Source organism: Cherax quadricarinatus, chromosome 26 (assembly GCF_038502225.1).
Source record: "Cherax quadricarinatus isolate ZL_2023a chromosome 26, ASM3850222v1, whole genome shotgun sequence".
In the NCBI taxonomy this organism is placed as follows: Eukaryota; Metazoa; Arthropoda; class Malacostraca; order Decapoda; family Parastacidae; genus Cherax; species Cherax quadricarinatus.
This window is the reverse complement of record NC_091317.1, coordinates 19157099-19181452: the sequence shown is the minus strand read 5'-3', so window position 1 is coordinate 19181452 and position 24354 is coordinate 19157099. Positions and strand designations below refer to the sequence as shown.

At 37.7% G+C, this 24354-nt stretch overlaps 2 protein-coding genes across 3 annotated transcripts in view; one reads left to right on the top strand and one right to left on the bottom strand.

Moving 5' to 3' along the window:
• The window catches only part of LOC128691663 (beta-catenin-like protein 1), a 245888-nt gene that overhangs the window by 88271 nt on the left and 133263 nt on the right, over nucleotides 1-24354 (top strand). The gene's annotated exons all lie outside the window — the stretch shown is intronic.
• LOC128691677 (adrenodoxin-like protein 1, mitochondrial) overlaps nucleotides 1-24354 on the bottom strand; it is a 43145-nt gene that overhangs the window by 7061 nt on the left and 11730 nt on the right. The window contains exons 2-4 of the mRNA XM_070088842.1: nucleotides 24119-24170; nucleotides 21478-21584; nucleotides 6301-6441 (exon numbers count right to left, since the gene is read on the bottom strand). Of these exons, the coding sequence (XP_069944943.1) occupies nucleotides 6301-6441; nucleotides 21478-21584; nucleotides 24119-24170 (300 nt within the window). The remainder of the gene's footprint in view (nucleotides 1-6300; nucleotides 6442-21477; nucleotides 21585-24118; nucleotides 24171-24354) is intronic.

Sequence of the window (24354 nt, the reverse complement as noted above, 5' to 3'; positions counted from 1 at the left end):
TCTTGAAGATGCCATATTAATAATAATAATAATAATAATTGCTATGGTGCACTTTAAATGTCATATATTATGTTAATACAGGTCCACCATCACAAATCCGGCAATCAGTTATTCGGTTCCTTCAGTTATTCGGCACTAATTTTGGCTAGCATAATTTCAAATTTCCAGGGTCGCCACAACAACCTGCTGGTACTGTTTGGTGGCGCTACTTGCTGCATAAGTCATTCCAATTTCTTTTTCTCCATTTATTGTTTTAACCTGCTTACTTTTAGCCCTAGCCATGGTTCCAATGAATAAAAGAAATGCTTCTTATTATGTAAAGCACCTACACAGTACATTATCCATTAAAGATAAGGTGGCTTTGAAGCCACTGTTGGTTGTCATGAACTCAGTCTCATGAAGCAGGAGAATATGCTTTATTATTACGCTAATATCAACACTACAGCTTATTTGCCTATCACAACTGATCTAATATGACATAATAAACAATATAAATAATATAAAACATGTTAAATACTCCAGAATAAATAATATTTGGCATAACACCGAGCAGTTCGACGGAGGTATGAAGAGGATATGGTATACAAATACCATTCTCCTATCCCTGTCTTGGTGGCTTATATTAGAGAAAACGGAGTGTAGCACAGGGCTAACTGTGATATACACTCGTACTGCACCATAAACATGAAACAAAAGTTATTTTCTCTATATAGATTATCACACATAGCAGCATATGTGTAGAGAACCTAGGATAACCCAAAAAAGTCAACGTGGCTTATTTTTAGTACCTGGCTTGGGTTAGCCATATATGATTTTTGGTGGTTTAGAAAGACACGTAAGCAAACACTATGACATATTTATTAGAAAACGTTTCGGTCCTGGGACCTTGATCACTTCTAACATACAGAGGTAGAAAGACATTATATATATAGGCGGAGAGTGAGGTGTGATGCATGTGACCTGAGGAATGTCATAAGAACATAAGAATGGAGGAACACTGTAGAAGGCCTACTGGCCCATGCGAGGCAGGTCCTTATCAAAACAACCTCTACCTATGATGAGGACGGGTAGACGATGAAATCATGTGACTCCTGTGTTGTTGGGTTGGTGGTGCTTAAGTACCATGTATGCCAATGTTTTTGAAATTTTGTAGTTTCCAGTGTTGCGTTCTATAGTGTTGGTGACGGCGATTAGTGAGGCTTCTAGGCACCGTCAGCGTCTGAGGTCTGGTTCGGTGAGAACAAGTTGTGCCTCATTCCAGTTCATCAAATGTCCCGTGGAGTCTCTGTGGAGGACACAGGCGTACCTTACATCGTCTCTGTTAGAGGCATTTCGATGCTCATTCAGGCGGACTGCAAGATCTCTGCCTGTCTCGCCTACATATTTCTTGGGACAGAACCCACAGGGGATAGTGTAGACGCCTGCTGTAGAAGTTAGAGGTGTGGGGCTGCGTTTCGTAGTGAGGTCTTTGATAGATGATGTGTTTATGGTGGAAACGTTGATGTTACTTATAGCAAGTGCCCAGAGCGAGTATTCGTGGCAACATCACCACATGGGAGTACTATGAACTGCTTAGGGGGCTGTTCCATGGGCGGTTTGTTGAGGATAGCTTGTGCCTTGAGTCTGCAATCTCGGATGAAGAAAGATGGGAACTGAAGACGTGTAAAGGCTTGTGTTATGTAAGTGCATTCTTCTTCTAGAAAACAAGGGCTGGAGATGCGAAGAGCTCTCAAGAAGAAGCCAATGAGGACTCCTCTCTTAGTGCAGGTGTCTTGGTGTGAATAAAAGTGTATAAGATCGTCCTTGTTGGTAGGTTTTCTATACACTTTGAAGAGAAGTTTTGTCACTGTCGGGAGATCTGCACAGTAGAACGTCGAGGAAAGGAAGTTTGCCATCATTTTTGAGTTCAAGTGTAAACTTTATTGATGGTTCAACTGCATTGATCTTGTTGAGAAGGGCCTGGATATTGAGACGTCTCGGATAGAAAACCAATACATCATCATAGGTAGAGGTTGTTTTGATAAGGACCTGCCTCGCATGGGCCAGTAGGCCTTCTACAGTGTTCCTCCATTCTTATGTTCTTATGACATTCCTCAGGTCACATGCGTCACACCTCACTCTCCGCCTATATATATAATGTCTTTCTACCTCTGTATGTTAGAAGTGATCAAGGTCCCAGGACCGAAACGTTTTCTAATAAATATGTCATAGTGTTTGCTTACGTGTCTTTCTAAACCAACTTGTCGGTATTTATTACCAAGGTTTATACCATGATTTTTGGTAAATATTCGATTCCCAGCCAGGGTAGAAACATTAGGCATGTTTCTTTACACCTGTTGTCTATGTTTACCCATCAGTAAATGGGTACCTGGGTGTTAGCCGACTAGTGTGGGTGTTATCCTGGGACACTGACCTAATTTTCTTGATACTACGTGCCGCAAAATGCCCTTCTCACACTATACCACTCACTTATTTATCCATACCTCACCTATGCTATTTGTGCTTGGGGATCAACTGCAGCAACACACCTAAAGCCAATAATAACCCAACAAAAAGCTGCAGTAAGAATAATCACTAAATCCCATCCCTGGCAGCACACCCCCCCCCCACTCTTCAAAGATCTAAACTTACTCCCAGTTCAGTACATCCACACTTACTACTGTGCAATCTATATCTACAGGGCCTTAAACTCTAATATCAACCTTGACCTAAAACGCTTTCTTGATAGTTGTGACAGAACCCACAGGCATAACACCAGACACAAACATCTCTACGACATTCCCCGTGTCCGACTAAACCTTTACAAAAATTCAATGTATGTCAAAGGCCCTAAAATCTGGAATACCCTACCTGAGAACTCTAGAACTGCAGACACATTCATCACCTTCAAAACTACCATTAGAAAACATCTTATCTCCCTGATACACCCCGTCAACTAACTACACGAATACCACCTGGTGGTTCACACTTACACTCGCTCACTCATTTGACCATAAACAGAAATATTAATCTCAGTCTTAAAATAATGAATCCTGTGATACTCCAATACTGAAACTATATACTGTGCCAAAACAAAAGCATTCACATTGCTAAACTCATAAACTAGTATTTAGTCACTTAGATATAATACCAACTTACCTCATAATTTGTAATATTTTACAATTAAGAATAAAACTAAGTATGCCCGAAATGCCTAGCCATGCTAAGCGTTCTAGTGGTACACTCTGTAATCACAATTATACTACATGTAAACCAAACAATAACCAAATTTCTGTAAACTCAGCATTGTAATCCTTATAGAGAATAAACTTTGAATTTGAATTGAATTTGAGATACTCGGCATAACAAGTGGCTTTCTATACAGTAGTATGTCACTGATGTCAGCTAGGCCTGCATACCTTGTATGTACATGTACGTGTAGTAAATAAAGATATTATTATTATTATTATTTTCTCAGTTGTTTGTTGGGTTATCTTATTCAAACTTGGGCAATGTATGATGGGAAGATACTTCTTAACGTAGACCAAAAATGAAAGAAATCAGACCATAAATAGCGGAGTTCACTTCTCAGCCATTAGCGGCCACTTAGCGGTATATTTTTGCATGTTTTTATGGTTATATTCTCATTTTTTCGGTATCATTTGATAGAATGAAAGATATATTACAGAAATAGATATGATTTTGATTGCTTTCATGACGAAAATACCACCTGGTGGTTAACACCTACACTCACTCACCCATTTGACCATAAACAGAAATATCAATCTCAATCTCAAAATAATGAATCTTAACTAGTCATAAGTTGGCCTGTGATACTCCAATACTGAAACTATGTATAGTGCCAAAACAAAAGCATTCACATTGCTAAACTCACAAACTAGTATTTAGTCACTTAGCCATAATACCAACTTACCCCATAATTTTGTAATATTTTAAACTTAAGATTTAATTTAAGTCTGCCCGAAATGCCTAGCCATGCTAGGTGTTCTAGTGGTACACTCTGTAATTATTATTTTACTACATGTAAACCACACAATAACCAAATTCTGTAAACTCAGCATTGTAATCCTTATAGAGAATAAACTTTGAATTTAAATTTGAATTTGAAATTGCGCTCACAGTAGCGAAAATGTTCTATTCTTTAGCAAATCTCAAGAGTAAACAAATGACGTCACCGTCCAATGCCTGTCCACCTGCCAGTCAAGAATGGGTTGACATTATTTATACAATTATTACAGTAATGCAGCAGTCTGCATAACAGTAAATCTTCTATTTTTTTGTGAATAAAAATTCCAAATGGTAAGCAAGAGTAATATAAGAGGGGCCTGTAGCCGTGACTAATGAAAAGAGAAAATGTTATTTTAGTGCCAGGAATGTCTGCATTGTTTATTCTGGATCCTATTTTGAAATTGGCATCTGTTGAAATTTGTGTGAAATCGGCCAAACTGCCAATTTCTGACAACTTTATTGGGTAGTTGAAATAAGTTAATGGGCGGTTTCTTGTACTCAGTTGACAGACTAGAAGTAAATAAGTGTATTAAGGTATACACAAATACAGTTACATAGATTATCATACATAGCAGTGTATGTATAGAGAACCTAGGATAACCCAGAAAAGTCAGACAAAGTGACTTATTTCCAGTACCTGGATTGGGCTTGCCATATATGATTTTTGGTAAATATTTTTTTTTCTAGGTTGTTTGTTGGGCTATCTCATTGAAACTTGGGCAATGTATGATGGAAAGATGCTTCTTAACGTACAACAAAAATAAAAAAGATGGATGATAAATAAGGGAGTTCACTTCTCAGCCATTAGCCGCCTCTTTGCAGTATATTTTTGTATGGTTTTTATGGTTGTATTCTCATTTTTTTGGACTCATTTGATAGAATGGAAGATATATTACAGAAATAGACATGATTTTGATTGCTTTCATGATGAAAAGTACCTTGAAATTGAGCTCAAAGTAGCGGAAATGTTTGCTTTTTGCCGATGTTCAATGAACTTTGTGTAAGTCAAGTTGGTTAATTTTATTAAGTGTATTCTAACCTAACCACTCTATAATCCGGCAAACTCAGTAATCCGGCACACTACAGGTCCCAATGATGCCGGATTTGTGATGGAGGACCTGTATTGACATTGTCATTAATGCATTTATGATATTTTTTTCAAAATTATTTAGGAAACACATTACATAATATATAAACATAATACATTCACCCACAGTAGAAAAAAAAATTGACATAAATATGAGATGTGGTAGCCAGGCGGCTTGTTATGCGTGATGGCAAGAATTATGTTTTCTCTAGTCCAACACCTGAGAAAATGTGTACACAATAGTATTACTAGGTTAAGAGTAGAAAATTATTCCTTTTGTATGCCTTTACTCACAGCGTCATTCACTCTAAAAATGGTGCGTTGCACGAGAATGGGAGTGTTGCTGTTTCTTTAATCTACTGCACCAATGTGAGGACAACTTGTACACAATGGAAGGTGTTTGTACTGTGGTAAAAGCCTCATATGTGGGAATGAACTTGTATGAGCCAAAACTGGACAGGTATTAATATGCATTTGTCTGTTTACATTCATGGCGTCTCATTGTCTCTCGTTTACGATGGCATCTAAGTTTAGTTGTTAGAAATGATTAACCTCAGTGAACAAGGTATGTCTATGGTAATAATAATAATTAATAATAATAATAATAATAATTAATAATAATAATAATTAATAATAATAATAATTAATAATAATAATCACTCCGGGGCACTTTAAATTTAAATTGTACATTTCGTTTAGGTGTGGGCACTACCACGTCTGACTGTACAATTAATACTAACCTCTCACCCTACATTAAGACTACACATATTTGAAGGTAAGTAATGAGTGTACTGTATTTGTATTTTATCGCTCTGGGGTGCTTTATATGTCATATATTGTGTGTAGGTATGGTATCCAGACGAGCTACCATACCTACCACCTGACTTTCTACAATAAATTCTACTCACCTCTCACCCTACAGTAAGACTACACATACATTTTAAAGCAAGTAATGAGCGTACTATATGTGTGTGCCTTACTTTTTTATTGTTTCTTAATGCCTAGTTCTATTGCTAACTTAATTGATGTTAGTGTAAACATGTTATCTGGCATTTATATGCATTTATAAGTAGAAAAAAAGGCCATTCTACTTTACGGTGGCAGCCTGGAACCTAACTTGCTGTATAAGTGGGGCCCTACTGTATAATCATAATTATTTCAACATAAGAACAAATTATTTATCAAAATAATAACTACATTCTTACCAAGTCTTGAATTATTCCTTAAAAAGACAGCCAAGTCAAGCATATCCTCCTCCTCTTCTAGTGGTTCTGGCAACTTTTCAATGTACTCATCATCTACATACACATGGCAAGTACTGCATGCTAAAGAAGCTTCGCAAGCACCTGTTCAGAAATATCAATGATATATGAAACCAACTGACCCTACAATGATAGATTTAGTTCATTTTATCAGATTAAGTCTCCGGTGTCCCAACAACTAGATTAATGATACCAATATAACTCTAATATTTATTACCATACAAATAAATCACTACAGATATAATGTACCCCGTGTCAGTATTTGTGAAGCATGTGTTCTGTTAGAAATTCATGGATTTAGTATTTACATTCCACACCCAACTGTGGCAGGAAAAAGTGGGTCTCTCATATATCCTTAACCAGTTAATATGAAAAGAGGCAAGAAAAAGAATAGAAAGAGGAAAAGGACAGGACCAGGGTGATTATAAGTGAACATACAACTCACTGCAAATAACTCGTGTCATAAAGGTAAATACAGAAGAGATGAGAGGATAGGAGAATTGTTCTGAAATACTGTAAAATTAAAAAGTGTGAAAAAAAAAAAAAAAAAAAAAAAAAAAAGCTGCCACCATCTGCTCTATAGAAACAAAAGAATCTGAGGCAAGGATTCATCTGAGGGTCAGTGGAAAAACTTTACTTTTTTCAATCACTGTACAATTCAAGAGGTATCCCTGTTTCACATAATTCTAGCCCCCTGTACATCAGCACAGACAAGAGGCTGAGTAGCTGTACCTCAAAACTCAATTGTGAAAGGAACTGTAGCTCACCTAATTACTCAACCCTTCCAAGATGTCCAGAAGCTGGAGATCAGCAACTTCAAAAAGCCCAGAAGTTTCAGATGTTCACACTCAAGAAACCTAGTACAGTACAGTACCTGTAGCTTAACATCCTCAAATAGTCCAGGAACTGTAGTTCAACATCCTTTAAGACACCCAGGTGTAGTCGTGTGTCAATGCTTCCATAGCAGCACTAGCAAATTTTGTCAACATTTCTATAACAGCACTAGTAAATTTTGTGTTAACACTTGCATAGGTGGCCCGGTGGTCTGGTGGCTAAAGCTCCCGCTTCACACACGGAGGGCCCGGGTTCGATTCCCGGCGGGTGGAAATTCCGACACGTTTCCTTACACCTATTGTCCTGTTCACCTAGCAGCAAATAGGTACCTGGGTGTTAGTCGACTGGTGTGGGTCGCATCCTGGGGGACAAGATTAAGGACCCCAATGGAAATAAGTTAGACAGTCCTCGATGACGCACTGACTTTCTTGGGTTATCCTGGGTGGCTAACCCTCCGGGGTTAAAAATCCGAACGAAATCTTATCTTATCTTATAACTAGCAGGTCTTACGTTAATGCTTCAATGGCAACACTAGTGGATTTTGCATCAAGGCTGAAGCTAATCAAACACCATAATAACACAAATGAATCACTCGCTTAAACTTAGCAGGAAATTTTTGAAGTTTATTCCTTCTAACTGGAGACTGGTTTACAGGGAGAGTAGTAGGTCTTCCTGTTTTATCTCAAAAACCAACAACTGATCATAATCAGTTAGTCTTCTATGTTACAGCAGTTTTCAAACTGTTTCATAGAACCCTAGAGCTCCAAGGGAGCCTGAGGTTCAGTGGGGAATGTCGTGTTTAACCCTTTCAAGGTCCAGAGGCCAAATTTCGAAGTGTGCACCAGGGTCCAATAATTTTCAAAAAATAATTTTGTTATTTTTTCTTGTGAAATGGTAGAGAATCTTTTTCTGAGGGTAATAAAACAAAAAGTACGGAATTTGATGGAAAACTGACAAAATTATGCTCTTGTGAATTTTGATGTGTCAGTGATATTTACGCATCGGCGATTTTGCCGACTTTGACTCCCATTTTAGGCCAATTACATTATTCCAGTTGACCAAATTCTTAGCTATTTCACTAGTATTACTTCTATTCTATCGATTGAGCACAAGAAATCGCCAAGTCAACTGTTTCAACTACAAAATAAAGTGATCGGAAATTGGTAACTTGGCCAATTTAATGCAAAGTTCAAAATATTCTAATTTCAAAATAGGGTCCGGAATAAACAATGCAGGCACTCCTGGCACTAAACTAACATTTCCTCTGTTCATTAGTTACGTTTTCTGGCTTTACAAATGAATTCCATTTTGATTTTTTATTCACATAAGTAATTTTTATTCAAACCAAAAAATAGATTTACTGTTATGCAATATTGTAATAATTGTATAAATAATATCACCACATTTGTGAACGCATATTAGACCCACCAGCTGGCATGTATTAGACGTGTGGGGTCACTTGTTTACTCTTGAACATTGGCAAAAATTTAACATTTCTGCTACTTTGAGCTCAGTTTCAAGCCATTTCCATTACAAAAACCAATCAAAATCATCTCTATTTCTGTAATATATCTTCCATTCTATTAAATGAGACCAAGAAATTGCAAATACAACTATTAAAAACATACGAAAAAACACTGCAAAGTCGCTATTTTAATCGAAAATTATGGTCTCAGTTATTTTTCTCTCATTATGCACTGTGTGCTGCAGGATTTGTTTTATGTGGTGCACACATACCACATTGATGTATTTTCTCATATCTGGGCCCAAATTTACCACTCACTGGCGTAGATCTACTGTTTGGACCCTCAACGTATAACTGTAGATCTACGGCACGGACCCTGAAAGGGTTAATATGAACATGTGCTGAGAAACAGTAGTCTGAATCCTGGAAAACAAAGACATTTTGCAACCAAACATCCTAACTGAAAAATAAAAGTGATAAGTAATTTATTATTTCAAAAGAAAATCTGCCATATTCCATGAGAAGAAAAGTGCATGTTGTACAGTTTTGTCAAACAAAAAAAATGCTATTGTGACTTTATACAATGTTATTACAAAACAAAAGCAAATGAACATAATACTGTAGTATAAAGAGTGATAAAACTGTGTGTAAAAGATCCTGTAGAATATATAGACAAAAATTTTTCGAATAAAAACTGACTGTGTCACTCTCTCATACTACAGTTTTAAGACACATGAGTAAAACTGAGTCCAGTTGATTTCTCAATGCAAACTGATAAATCTGCCGATGCAAAGGTTTAGAAACATTACAGTGACTGTGTTTGTGTGCTATATGTATAAATCTTTTATTGAAAAGTATATGCTGATTTACAAGTTTTTTAATCAAAACCACAGGTGAAGAAATACTCAATATGATCAATTAACTTGCAATTAAATAAATATTATAAGTTCTAAAAAATATAATCAGTGAGATAATTAAAGCTGTCAATTTCATCAAAGCATGATCACTCAATGCCAGGATTGTGAAGAAATGGAGAGCCTGCATACTAAAGTTCGATGGTTATCTTAGCCTAATAAGGCTAACAGATTACTGGGAATTATATCAAGAAGTATAGGTAAAAGAAGTTTAAAGGTTATACTGCAGCTCTGTACACTGTTAATAAGACCTCAGTTCTGGTCTCTGTACTACAAAATGAATATAAATTCACTGGAAATCATACAGAGAAGAATGACAAAATTAAAATACTGCATAAGAAATCTTTCATATGAAAACACAGTGAGAAACCTTTAACCTATATTCACTTGTAAGACCGAATCAAAAGAGACATGTTTGAAGTGTACAAGTGGAAGATGGGCATAAATAAAGAAGATATAAATAAGATTCTCAGGATATCCTTCCAAGAAAGAACTAATAGATTCATATTGGATAAGTTTAGGGTTAGAAAGGCTGTAGAAAAGTACTGGCTTAAAAATAAAAGCACTCAATGAGCAGAACAATCTGCCTAGTAGGGTCATTGCAGCTAAAACCTTGGGTAGCTTCAAAAATAGATTGGATAAATACATGAGTGAGAGGGGCTGGATTTGAGTGGGACTTATACAACATAAGTTAAGAGGGCTATCAAAGCTTTTTCCTGTAGTATCCTTGAAAATGGGTTAGACAAATATTTTTGTTAGAGGGTTTGGGTTTGAGAAGGCTTTGCTTAGTATGGGTTATAAGCCTGCTGCAGTGTTCCTCCATTCTTATGTTAAGAGAAGTCTGTCTTTTATTGAAGTGTCCTTTAGAACTAGTACATAAATTAAGTAACAAATGGTGGATACAGAAGGTGGCATACTTGATTGATATATTTACATATCTCAATGAATAAAACTATAAGGCGTTTCGCCTTATGGTGTTCCGCTAATATGGCGATTTCAAATTATGACCAAAACTTGCTATATGGCTCCCCGTTTTTCTAATACGGCGCGCCCCACCCAGTTTATTCACATTCTCCGTGAGCATATCTTTCTATTATGTCTGGAAACTTTCCAAAATTTCAACTGTTTTAAAGTTACTGCATATTTTATATGTACTCTGATAATTATACTTATATGTACCTGTACTTAAATATACTTACACTGTGCTGGTGTGGAGGTACACATTAAAATCACTAAGAGTCTCTCTACTCTTGATGCCATATTAACCCTTAAACTGTCCAAACGTAGATCTACGTTTTTTCAACATTTGAAAATACGTATGAAAAAAAAATAGATCTTCTTTTCTTTTTTACATTGGAAAAAGTGTAAAAAACTTTGATCTACTTTTTTTGTTGTTATATTTGAAAATATGTAAAAAAAAACATAGATCTACTTTTGGAGCACTACGCATGTGAACGTAGATCTGCTTGGACACTTTAAGGGTTAATAATAACAATACGTAATCTCTTGGGCACATTAAATGTCGTATATTACGTTAATATAGACATTTCCATTAATCCATCTATGATATTTTTTCAAAATTATATAATAAACATGCTATATAACATATAAACATGATAAATACACCCCACAGTAGAATAAATTAACATAAATATGAGATGTGGTAGCCAGGCGACTTGTAGGAGTGATGGCAAGAATAACATTTTCTCTAGTCCAACATCAGAGAAAATGTGTACACTATAATATTACCGGGGGTAACTAGAAAATTACTCCTTTCATATGCCTTCACTCAGAGCGTCATTTCTTCTAAAAATAGTGTTATATGAGAATGGGAGTGTTCCTCTTTATTTATTCTACTGTATCGATGTGGAGACAACTTGTACACAATGTTAAGTGTTTGTATTATGGTATAATACAAACATGTATGAACGAAAACCAGAGGCGTTTGCCTGGTTTGTTTACATTACGTGTGGGTTGGGTGGAGTGGGTGGGCTGCCATGGATGGCTACCATACTTCCCAAACCTGACTTCTACAAATAAAACTCACCTCTCACCTTACATTAAGACTACAAATATTTTAAGGTAATTAATGAAAAAGAGGATAAATAAATATACAAGGTATGATGTAGCACGTAATGAAAGTAGTTTGTTAGATTATGTATTGGTGGATAAAAGGTTGATGGGTAGGCTCCAGGATGTACATGTTTATAGAGGGGCAACTGATATATCAGATCATTATTTAGTTGTAGCTTCAGTTAGAGTAAGAGGTAGATGGGAAAAGAGGAAGGTGGCAACAACAAGTAAGAGGGAGGTGAAAGTGTATAAACTAAGGGAGGAGGAAGTTTGGGCGAGATATAAGCGACTACTGGCAGAAAGGTGGGCTAGTGCAAAGATGAGTAGTGGGGGGGTTGAAGAGGGTTGGAATAGTTTTAAAAATGCAGTATTAGAATGTGGGGCAGAAGTTTGTGGTTATAGGAGGGTGGGGGCAGGAGGAAAGAGGAGTGATTGGTGGAATGATGAAGTAAAGGGTGTGATAAAAGAGAAAAAGGTAGCTTAGGAGAGGTTTTTACAAAGCAGAAGTGTTATAAGAAGAGCAGAGTATATGGAGAGTAAAAGAAAGGTGAAGAGAGTGGTGAGAGAGTGCAAAAGGAGAGCAGATGAAAGAGTGGGAGAGGCACTGTCAAGAAATTTTAATGAAAATAAGAAAAAATTTTGGAGTGAGTTAAACAAGTTAAGAAAGCCTAGGGAAAGTATGGATTTGTCCGTTAAAAACAGAGTAGGGGAGTTAGTAGATGGGGAGAGGGAGGTATTAGGTAGATGGAGAGAATATTTTGAGGAACTTTTAAATGTTGAGGAAGAAAGGGAGGCGGTAATTTCATGCACTGGCCAGGGAGGTATACCATCTTTTAGGAGTGAAGAAGAGCAGAATGTAAGTGTGGTGGAGGTACGTGAGGCATTACGTAGAATGAAAGGGGGTAAAGCAGCTGGAACTGATGGGATCATGACAGAAATGTTAAAAGCAGGGGGGGATATAGTGTTGGAGTGGTTGGTACTTTTGTTTAATAAATGTATGAAAGAGGGGAAGGTACCTAGGGATTGGCGGAGAGCATGTATAGTCCCTTTATATAAAGGGAAAGGGGATAAAAGAGATTGTAAAAATTATAGAGGAATAAGTTTACTGAGTATACCAGGAAAAGTATACGGTAGGGTTATAATTGAAAGAATTAGAGGTAAGACAGAATGTAGAATTGCGGATGAGCAAGGAGGCTTCAGAGTGGGTAGGGGATGTGTAGATCAAGTGTTTACATTGAAGCATATATGTGAACAGTATTTAGATAAAGGTAGGGAAGTTTTTATTGCATTTATGGATTTAGAAAAGGCATATGATAGAGTGGATAGAGGAGCAATGTGGCAGATGTTGCAAGTTTATGGAATAGGTGGTAAGTTACTAAATGCTGTAAAGAGCTTTTATGAAGATAGTGAGGCTCAGGTTAGGGTGTGTAGAAGAGAGGGAGAATACTTCCCGGTAAAAGTAGGTCTTAGACAGAGATGTGTAATGTCACCATGGTTGTTTAATATATTTATAGATGGGGTTGTAAAAGAAGTAAATGCTAGGGTGTTCGGGAGAGGGGTGGGATTAAATTATGGGGAATCAAATTCAAAATGGGAATCGACACAGTTACTTTTTGCTGATGATACTGTGCTTATGGGAGATTCTAAAGAAAAATTGCAAAGGTTAGTGGATGAGTTTGAGAATGTGTGTAAAGGTAGAAAGTTGAAAGTGAACATAGAAAAGAGTAAGGTGATGAGGGTATCAAATGATTTAGATAAAGAAAAATTGGATATCAAATTGGGGAGGAGGAGTATGGAAGAAGTGAATGTTTTCAGATACTTGGGAGTTGACGTGTCGGCAGATGGATTTATGAAGGATGAGGTTAATCATAGAATTGATTAGGGAAAAAAGGTGAGTGGTGCGTTGAGGTATATGTGGAGTCAAAAAACATTATCTATGGAGGCAAAGAAGGGAATGTATGAAAGTATAGTAGTACCAACATTCTTATATGGATGTGAAGCTTGGGTGGTAAATGCAGCAGCAAGGAGACGGTTGGAGGCAGTGGAGATGTCCTGTCTAAGGGCAATGTGTGGTGTAAATATTATGCAGAAAATTCGGAGTGTGGAAATTAGGAGAAGGTGTGGAGTTAATAAAAGCATTAGTCAGAGGGCAGAAGAGGGGTTGTTGAGGTGGTTTGGTCATTTAGAGAGAATGGATCAAAGTAGAATGACATGGAAAGCATATAAATCTATAGGGGAAGGAAAGAGGGGTAGGGGTCGTCCTCGAAAGGGTTGGAAAGAGGGGGTAAAGGAGGTTTTGTGGGCGAGGGGCTTGGACTTCCAGCAAGTGTGCATGAGCATGTTAGATAGGAGTGAATGGAGACGAATGATACTTGGGACCTGACGATCTGTTGGAGTGTGAGCAGGGTAATATTTAGTGAAGGGATTCAGGGAAACCGGTTATTTTCATATAGTCGGACTTGAGTCCTGGAAATGGGAAGTACAATGCCTGCACTTTAAAGGAGTGGTTTGGGATATTGGCAGTTTGGAGGGATATGTTGTGTATCTTTATACGTATATGCTTCTAAACTGTTGTATTCTGAGCACCTCTGCAAAAGCAGTGATAATGTGTGAGTTTGGTGAAAGTGTTGAATGATGATGAAAGTATTTTCTTTTTGGGGATTTTCTTTCTTTTTTGGGTCACCCTGCCTCGGTGGGAGACGACCGACTTGTTGAAAAAAAAAAAATTAATGAATGTACTGTATATGTATTTTATCACTCTGGGGCACTTTAAATGTTATAGTATACATGTATTGAGTATTTAGTTTAGGGCGAGTAGGTGGTTTTTGAGAAGAGCCTTAAATTGGTGTTCAGACCTGGTTACTTTAGTATTTACTGGTAATGAATTCCAAATTTTGAGGCCCTTTATGTGCATAGTGTTTTTACACAGTGAGATATGGACATGGGGTACATCAAAAAGAGATCTGTGTCTTGTGTTGTGGTAGTGTGTCCTGTTAAGGTTGGCGAGGAGAAGTTTGAGTGGAGGGTTTATGTTTGAGTGTAGCGTTCTATACACAAATAACCCGCACATAGAAGAGAGGAGCTTACGACGACGTTTCTGTCCGACTTGGACTTGTGTGGGTTATTTGTGTATTGTTCCGGTCACAGTATTGTGCCTTTTTGTTATTTATTTGTAGTGTTCTATGTATGTAGTAGGCACATGAATAAGTATGGATGTTCTTAACGGTGAGCAGTTTTAGACTTTTGAATATTGGTGGAGTATTCTGTCGGGAGTGGGAATTTGTTATCATTCTGACTGCAACCTTTTGCTGGGTTATTAGTTGTCTTAGGTGATTTAATGTTGTTGATCCCCATGCACAAGTTCCATATGTGAGATAAGGGTAGATGAGTGAATGATACAGTGCAAGGAGACCTGATTGTGGAACATAGTACTGTATCTTTAATAGTATATGCCCAATGTCTTAAGAGATTTTCTTAGAAATTTATTATGTGTGTCTGGAATTTGAGGCTACTGTCAAGGTGGATTCCTAGGAATTTTCCCTCTGTGAGTCTTGTGATGGGGGATCCGTTTAGCGTTATGTTAAGTGGAACATTTGCAGCTCTGTTTCCAAACTGAATGAAATAGGATTTGTCAGTATTGAGGGTAAGCTGAATTACACAACATAAATTGTAGTTTTTCTTTTTTGGGCCACCCTACCATGGTGGGAAATGGCCAATGTGTTAATAAAATAAAATAAATTGCAGTTTTATTACCATGTTCCTTGAATCATTAAAATGTTGCCTTATAAATATAAAGGTTTTGTGACTTCAAAGAGTAAATAAACCTTTGTGCTAGATGACAGTATGTACAGTGGACCCCCGCATACCGTTGGCATCACATAACGTTAAATTCGCATACCGATACATTTTATCGCTAAGATTTTGCCTCGCATACCGCTAAAAAACCCGCTCAACGCTATTCGTCCGAGACGCGTGTAATGTGCGGCCTGAGCCAGCCTCACATGTTCCGCCGGTGGCATTGTTTACAAGCCAGCCTCCGCGGTTACATCCAAGCATACAATCGGAACATTTCGTATTATTACAGCGTTTTTGGTGATTTTATCTGCAAAATAAGTTACTATGGGCCCCAAGAAAGCTTCTAGTGCCAACCCTGTGGTAAAAAGGGTGAGAAATATTATTGAAATACTGTGGCACCATGGTCAACTGCTGATGCTGCTGCTGCTGTAGCACTGTCAGCTGCTGCTGCTGTAGCACCATCAGCTGCTGCTGCTGCTGTACCACCGTCAGCTGCTGCTGCTGCTGTAGTACCGTCTGCTGCTGCTGTAGCACCGTCTGCTGCTGCTGTAGCACTGTCAGCTGCTGCTGTAGCACTGTCAGCTGCTGCTGCTGCACTGTCAGCTGCTGCTGCTACTGCTGTAGCACTGTCAGCTGCTGCTGCACTGTCAGCTGCTGCTGCTGCACTGTCAGCTGCTGCTGCTACTGCTGTAGCACTGTCAGCTGCTGCTGCTGCTGTACCACCATCAGCTGCTGCTGTAGTACCATCTGCTGCTGCTGTAGCACCATCTGCTGCTGCTATAGCACTGTCAACTGCTGCTGTAGCACTGTCAGCTGCTGCTGCTGCTGCTGTAGCACTGTCAGCTGCTGCTGCTGCTGCACTGTCAGCTGCTGCTGCTGTAGCACTGTCAGCTGCTGCTGCTGCTGTAGCACCATCAGCTGCTGCTGCTGCTACACCACCATCAGCTGCTGCTGCTGCTGTAGTACCATCTGCTGCTGCTGTAGCACCGTCTGCTGCTGCTGTAGCACTGTCAGCTGCTGCTGCTCCTGCTGTAGCACTGTCAGCTGCTGCTGCTGCTGCTGTAGCACCGTCAGCTGCTGCTGCTGCTGTACCACCGTCAGCTGCTGCTGTAGTACCATCAGCTGCTGCTGCTGCTGTACCACCGTCAGCTGCTGCTGCTGCTGCTGTAGTACCGTCTACTGCTGCTGTAGCACCATCTGCTGCTGTAGCACTGTCAGCTGCTGCTGTAGCACTGTCAGCTGCTGCTGCTGCTGCGGTAGCACTGTCAGCTGCTGCTGCTGCTACTGTAGCACTGTCAGCTGCTGCTGCTGTAGCACCGTTGCTGGTGTGGCTTATTGAGAATACCAAGAAACAATTAACCCCAGAGGGTTAGCCACCCAGGATAACCCAAAAAAGTCAGTGTCATTGAAGACTGTCTAACTTATTTCCATTGGGGTCCTTAATCTTGTCTCCCAGGATGCAACCCACACCAGTCGACTAACACCCAGGTGAACAGGGAAAAATGCCTGGAACTAGTGCTCATATTGGTGAATTTAAAGCCAGCAAAGGTTGGTTTGAGAGATTTAAGAATCGTAGTGGCATACACAGTGTGATAAGGCCTGTTCTGGAAGAAAATGCCAAACAGGACCTACAGTACTCAGGAGGAAAAGGCACTCCCAGGACACAGTGTCTCATCAGTCATTGCTGCATCTTCAATAAAGGTAAGTGTCATTTATTCTTCATTTAGTAGAGTAGTACATGCACAACATATATTGTGCATGTACTACTCTACTATTGTGCATGTATCCTTCTCTTTGTGTGTAGGAAAATGTATATTTCATGTGGTAAATTTTTTTTTTTCATACTTTTGGGTGTCTTGCACGGATTAATTTGATTTCAATTATTTCTTATGGGGAAAATTCATTCGCATAACGATAATTTCGCATAACAATGAGCTCTGAGGAACGGATTAATATCGTTATGGGGGGGTCCACTGTATTTATAACATTATTCAAGCTGCTTAATTTTTCATTCTGTTGAAGGTAAAAGAAAATACACACAGTAGGGCCCCACTTATATGGCAGGTTAGGTTCCAGGATGCCGCTGTAAAGCAGAAATCGCTGTAAAGTAGAACACTTTTTTTCCACTTATAAATGCATATAAATACTAGATAACAAGTTTACACTAACATATATTACATTAGCAATAGAACTAGGCATTAAAAACAATAAAAAAGTAAAATACACACATGGTACACTCATTACTTACCTTAAAATATTTCTAGTCTTAATCTAGGGTGAGATGAGTAGTATTTATTGTAAGAAATCAAGTGTGGTATGTATGGTAGCCAGCCAGGCTACCCTACCCACACATAATATTGTATGACATTTAAGCATCCCAGAGTGATAAAATGCATATACAGTTCACTCATTACTTACCTTAAAATATTTGTATTCTTAATGTAGGGTCAGAGGTGAGTAAATGAGATAAAACAAATAAATGAGAGAGAGAATAAGTACATGAGAGAGGGCACTCGTGGAGTTATGTAAACAAACCAGACGAATGCAAGTTATGTAAACAAACCAGGTGAACACGTCTGGTTTGTGTACAAGTTGTCTCTACATTGATACGGTAGAATAAATAAAGAGGAACACTCCCATTCTCATGTAACACCATTTTTAGAAGAAATGATGCTCTGAGTGAAGGAATAGAAAAGGAATAATTTTCTACAGTTATGCCCAGTAACACATTTTCTCTTATGTTGGACTACAGAAAACATTATTCTTGCTGTCATTCGTACAAGTTGTCTGGCTACCACATCTTATACGTATTTATGTTTATTTATTCTACTGTGGGGTGTATTTATCATCTTTATATGTATCGTGTTTATTATATAATTTTGAAAAAATATCATAGATGGATTAATGAAAATGTGTGTATACATGTATTAGCGTAATATTTGACATTTAATGAGTTAAAAAGTTGAAAGCTGAAAGTGAACATAGAAAAGAGTAAGGTGATGAGAGTATCAAATGATTTAGATAAAGAAAAATTGGATATCAAACTGGAGAGGAAGAAGTGAATGTTTTCAAATATTTGAGAGTTGGCATGTCAGCGGATGGATTTATGAAGGATGAGGTTAATCATAGAATTGATGAAGGAAAAAAGGTGAGTGGTGCACTGAGGTATATATGGAGACAAAAAGCATTATCTATGGAGGCAAAGAAGGGAATGTATGAAAGTACAGTGGTACCAACACTCTTACACGGGTGTGAAGCTTGGGTTGTAAATGCTGCAGCGAGGAGACGGTTGGAGGCAGTGGAGATGTCCTGTCTAAGGGCAATGTGTGGTGCAAATATTATGCAGAAAATTCAGTGTGCTGAAATTAGGAGAAGGTGTGGAGTTAATAAAAGTATTAGTCAGAGGGCTGAAGAGGGGTTGTTGAGGTGGTTTGGTCATTTAGAGAGAATGGATCAAAGTAGAATGAAATGGAGAGCATATAAATCTGTAGGGAAAGGAAGGCAGGGTAGGGGTCATCCTCGAAAAGGTTGGAAGGAGGGGGTAAAGGAGGTTTTGTGGGCGAGGGGCTTGGACTTCCAGCAAGCGTGCATGAGCGTGTTAGATAGGAGTGAATGGAGATGAATGGTTTTGGGGACCTGACGAGCTGTTGGAGTGTGAGCAGGGTAATATTTAGTGAGGGGATTCAGGGAAACCGGTTATTTTTATATAGCCAGACTTGAGTCCTGGAAATGGGAAGTACAGTGCCTGCACTTTAAAGGAGGGGTTTGGGATATTGGCAGTTTGGAGGGATATGTTGTGTATCTTTATACGTACAGTATATGGTTCTAAATTGTTGTATTCTGAACACCTCTGCAAAAACAGTGATTATGTGTGAGTGAAGTGAGTGTTGAATGATGATGAAAGTATTTTCTTTTTGGGGATTTTCCTTCTTTTTTGGGTCACCCTGCCTCGGTGGGAGACAGCCGACTTGTTAAAAAAAAAAAATTATTATCATTACTAATGTGGCTCTTGAGACACAAGACACTCTTACTGATTTTAATGTTTACCTGCACGCCAGCACAATGTGTAAGTTTATTTAGGTACATGTATACATAAGTATAATTATCAGAGTATATATAAAATATGAAATAACTTTTAAAAACACTTGAAATTTTGGAGTTTCCAGACATAATGGAGAGATGTAGTGCTTACAGAGCTTATGGAGAATGTAAACAAAAATGGTGGTGCGCAGTGACCGTATTAGAAAGTCAGGTTGGGGGGAGCCATATACAGAGTTTTGGTCATAATTTGAAATGACTGTATTAGCGAAATGCCGTAAAGCGAAATGCCATAAAGCGGGGCCCTACTGTATGAGGTCCCTGATTAATCCTTTGGGGGTTTTGGACGTACTAGTATGTCTTACAACCCAGGGTTTTTGACGTACTAGTATGCCTAAATTCTAGCACTCTCAAATCTAGTGAGAGAAAGCTGGTAGGCCTACATATGAAAGAATGGGTCTATGTGGTCAGTGTGCGCAGTATAAAAAAAATCCTGCAGCACACAGTGCGTAATGAGAAAAAAAAAAACTTTGACCGTGTTTTTGGATTAAAACAGCGACTTTGCACTGTATTTTCGTATGGTATTTATTGTTGTATTTTAGTTTTCTTGGTCTCATTTTATAGAATGGAAAACATATTACAGAAATTGAGATGATTTTGACTGGTTTTACAATGAAAAGTACCTTGAAATTGAGCTCAAAGTAGCAGAAATGTTCAATTTTTACCAAAGTTCAAAAGTAAACAAATCATGCCAAGTGTCCAATACACATCAACTGGTGAGTGTAATATTCTTTCACAAGTGCGCTGATATTATTTATACCATTTCTACAGTAATGCAGTAGTGTGCATAACAGTAAATCTTATTTTTTTTTGTAAGAATAAAAATCCAAAATGGAAAGCCAAAGAAATATAAGAGGGGCCTGGGGATGTGACTAACGAATAGAGAACTTGTTATTTTAGTGCCAGGAATGTCTTTCTTGTTTATTCTGGACCCTATTCAGAAATTGGCATCTTTTGAAATTTGTGTGAAATTGGCAAAACTGCTAAATTCTGACCACTTTATTGGATAGTTGAAATCGGTAAATGGGTGGTTTCTTGTACTCATTCGATAGAAAAAATGGAGTTCTAGCGAAATAGTTATGATTTTTGTCGACTAGTACACTAGAATTGGCCGAAAATAGGGTTCAAAGTGGGCAAAATCGCCGATGTGTAAACATTGTTGAGACCGGTAACTTCGCGAGAGCATAATTCCATAAGTTTTCCATCAAATTTCATAATTTTGGTGTCATTATGATTGGTAAACGATTCTCTATCTTTTCATAAGAAAAAATAATTTTTTTTTTTTTGAAATTTGGCAGACCCTGAGAACAAGTCTCTGAGAGGACCTGTCGACCCACCAAAGGGTTAAAATAAATTTAGCTAGCAATGATCCCCTAAATAGCTAAAAGGAAGTCATATTTCAAAGAAAACATTAAAATTAAGTGATTTGGTTTGGTCTAGTCCTTTAATAGGCATTAAAATAAACAAATATACATGTATTTGTATTGCTCCAAGGATATTACTCACAAATATGGCATATATCCCAAAATTATAAATATTTTCACATATACTGTACTGCATGCTGTACAGCTTTAGCTAATGTAAAAGCAATTTACTAATTAAAAAAGAAGCAAAATACACCTACCATCCGACTTACGACCGAGTTCGGTTCCGAGAAACCAGTCGTAAGTCGAACTTTACTACTGAATATCAACAAAACATTTTTGTAATGACTTTATTTTATTGTTTTATTTTGGTATTTCATGTTTTACTTTACTTTTTATGCTGTTAGTACTGTATTTTATACTGTAAGGTTTAGGATAAACACTGTGTACAACACAAATAGTTGTTTATTTCCCAAAAATTTGGCATAAAAAACACGGTCGTAAGTCGAGTGGTCGTAAGTTGAGCAGGTCGTAAGTCGGATGGTAGGTGTATAAGGAAATATAAGCCATTACTCACCTTCTAATTCAATTTCATAGCGGTGAGCAAGATAGAGAATGTTATCGCCTATCTTTCCCCTTACAGGAATTTTTTTACCATCTCGATTTACAAATGTTATGTTAACTCTGAAATTGCAAAAAATTTACTCTTGAGGGGATAAGGAAGAAAAAGTGATAAGAGCAGAAAATATAATAATTATATTATTATATTCATAAAAAGCACTAAACTCTTAAGGGTTATTCAGAGCCAAAAAATAGAGGTAAAAGAGATATGGAATCCCTTTTTGGCATCAATAAAGGATTCCACATAACTGTCCATATCACTGCAACTGTCTCTTTACCATGTTAAGTCAATGAAGGGGGTATCTTGAAATGAAACTGATGTGCACTCTGATGAAAAGGATAACTGGTTAAGACATGTTGAATGATGCAACAACCTGACAATTGTTGCAAAATGGCACCAGGTGGTTATACATATTTTTTAAAACAATATTGGTATCTGAATGAAATAAAAGGAAAATATGAACAATGAATGCCAATAAGTGTTTGTATTACAATTTTTTTTTTCAACAAACTGGCCATATCCCACCAAGGAAGGGTGACCTAAAAGGAAAAACGAAAGTTTCTCCTTTTAAATTTAATAATTTTTACAGAAGGAATTACTAGCCCTTTGCTCCCAGCATTTTAGATGCCTCTTACGACACGCATGGCTTACAGAGGAAGAATACTGTTCCACTTTCCCATGGAGATAAGAGAAAATAAACAAGAACTAGCAAGGAAATAGAAGAAAACCCAGAGGGGTGTGTATACATATGTTTGTACATGCATGTGTACTGTGACCTAATTGTAAGTAGAAATAGCAAGATGTAGCTCAAGCCTTGCATGTTAATGAGACAGAAAAAAGACACCAGCAATCCTACCATCATGTAAAGCAATTACCAGTTTCCATTTTACACTCACCTAGCAGGATGGTAGTACCTCCCTGGGCAGTTGCTGTCTACCAACCTACTACCTATGGTGTTACAAAATGTATGAATATAAAATGGAGGGCCAGATGGAGATACAGTGGACCCCCGGTTAACGATATTTTTTCACTCCAGAAGTATGTTCAGGTGCCAGTACTGACCGAATTTGTTCCCATAAGAAATATTGTGAAGTAGATTAGTCCATTTCAGACCCCCAAACATACACGTAGAAACGCACTTACATAAATACACTTACATAATTGGTCACATTCGGAGGTAATCGTTATGCGGGGGTCCACTGTATTATAAGGGTCTTCGTGTCTGGGTAATTAATTACTAATTAATATGATATTGTTAATTTTTGTATGAAATACTGCATTGTCAAGATAGCTGGTGTATAAATTGTGTCTAGCAAGGTTTGTGCAAGCTGGTTGTCCAACGACCTTTAATGAATTAAAACTATTATGATTCTGTAAAATCAAAAGAGCCAATTTATGCGTTGACAATTTAGCCCACTTTGAGTCCCATTTTAAGCCAATTCCATTGGTCCAATTGACCGAATTCTTAACTATTTCACTAGTATGCCTTCCAGTCTTAAAAGGGAGCACAAGAAACTGTTAATACAACTATTACAATTACCCTATCAAGTGCACAAAATTTGCTAAGTTGGCCAATTTTACACAAAATTAAAAAATACCAATATAGTCCAAAATAAACACTGTGGACTCTCCTAACACTAAAAAACATTTTCCCTGTTCATTATTCACACCCTCATGCCTCTTCTATATTACACTTGCCTTCCATATTGAATTCATACTCACACAAAAATTAGAAAATTTCCTCTATCTCTCGGATAATAAAATATAACCAGAAATGATTGGTCAATGTTTATAGTGTCCCAATAACTGAATCAGACGTATTGAAAACTCATAAAGCAGACCAGGGGGTGTAGAGGGGCCCTTACCCATTCTTAGTAAAATCAATAAAAATGACTGAATCATAATGCTAAGGACAATTTCTCTAAAAGCCATTTATATTTAAACTAGATGATTCAGATAAAGAACAAAGGTTTAAGAGATAATCTACAGTTATTAGGGGCTCTGGTGGCCTGGTGGTTAACGCTCTCGCTTCACACGACGAGGGCCTGGGTTCGATTCCCAGCCAGAGTAAACATTGGGCGTGTTTCTTTCCACCTGTTGTCTATGTTCCCCATCAGTAAAATGGGTACCTGGGTGTTAGTCGACTGGTATGGGTCACATCCTGGGACACTGACCTAATTTGCCCGACATGCGGAGCATAACAAGGTGCTTTCTATGTAATAGTTTGTCATTGTTGTCAGCTAGGCCTGTATACCATGTACATGTACTTGTAGTAAATAAAGATATTATTATTATTATTATTAAATGAGGGACTGGCAATGACATCACAAAAGCAATTTATATTTGAGGAAATATTAAATACAGGAATCTTTCTACATTCATAGGGAGTGAAACACTGTAGAATAAAAGTCACAATATTATAGCTAGAACAATTCACTATTAATCTAAAATTTGAAAAGGAAACTTAAGACATTTTAGTCCACATTCAACCACTATCAGCTGTAACTTGATAATGGTCTAGAACCAAATGAAATGTTGCCTAATGGATCTTCTGCAGACAGTGAGTTAATAAAGAAGTGAAACATTTCCTACTTACACCTCATCCTCTGATTTTGGATCTTGCCATTCATAATCTCCATGCTGGAAGGCTAGAATAAAAGAAAGCTTTAAGCACAAAAAATAGCAGTATATGAACTACTGTACTGGTATATGAGTATTTACATGTGTCACTGTCTCTTGTAACTTCTTAATGTACAGAGTAGTAAACATAAGTACTGTATCTGTGTGTGACTATTTCCTCATTTTCCTCCCTACATACATTTCTCACATCCT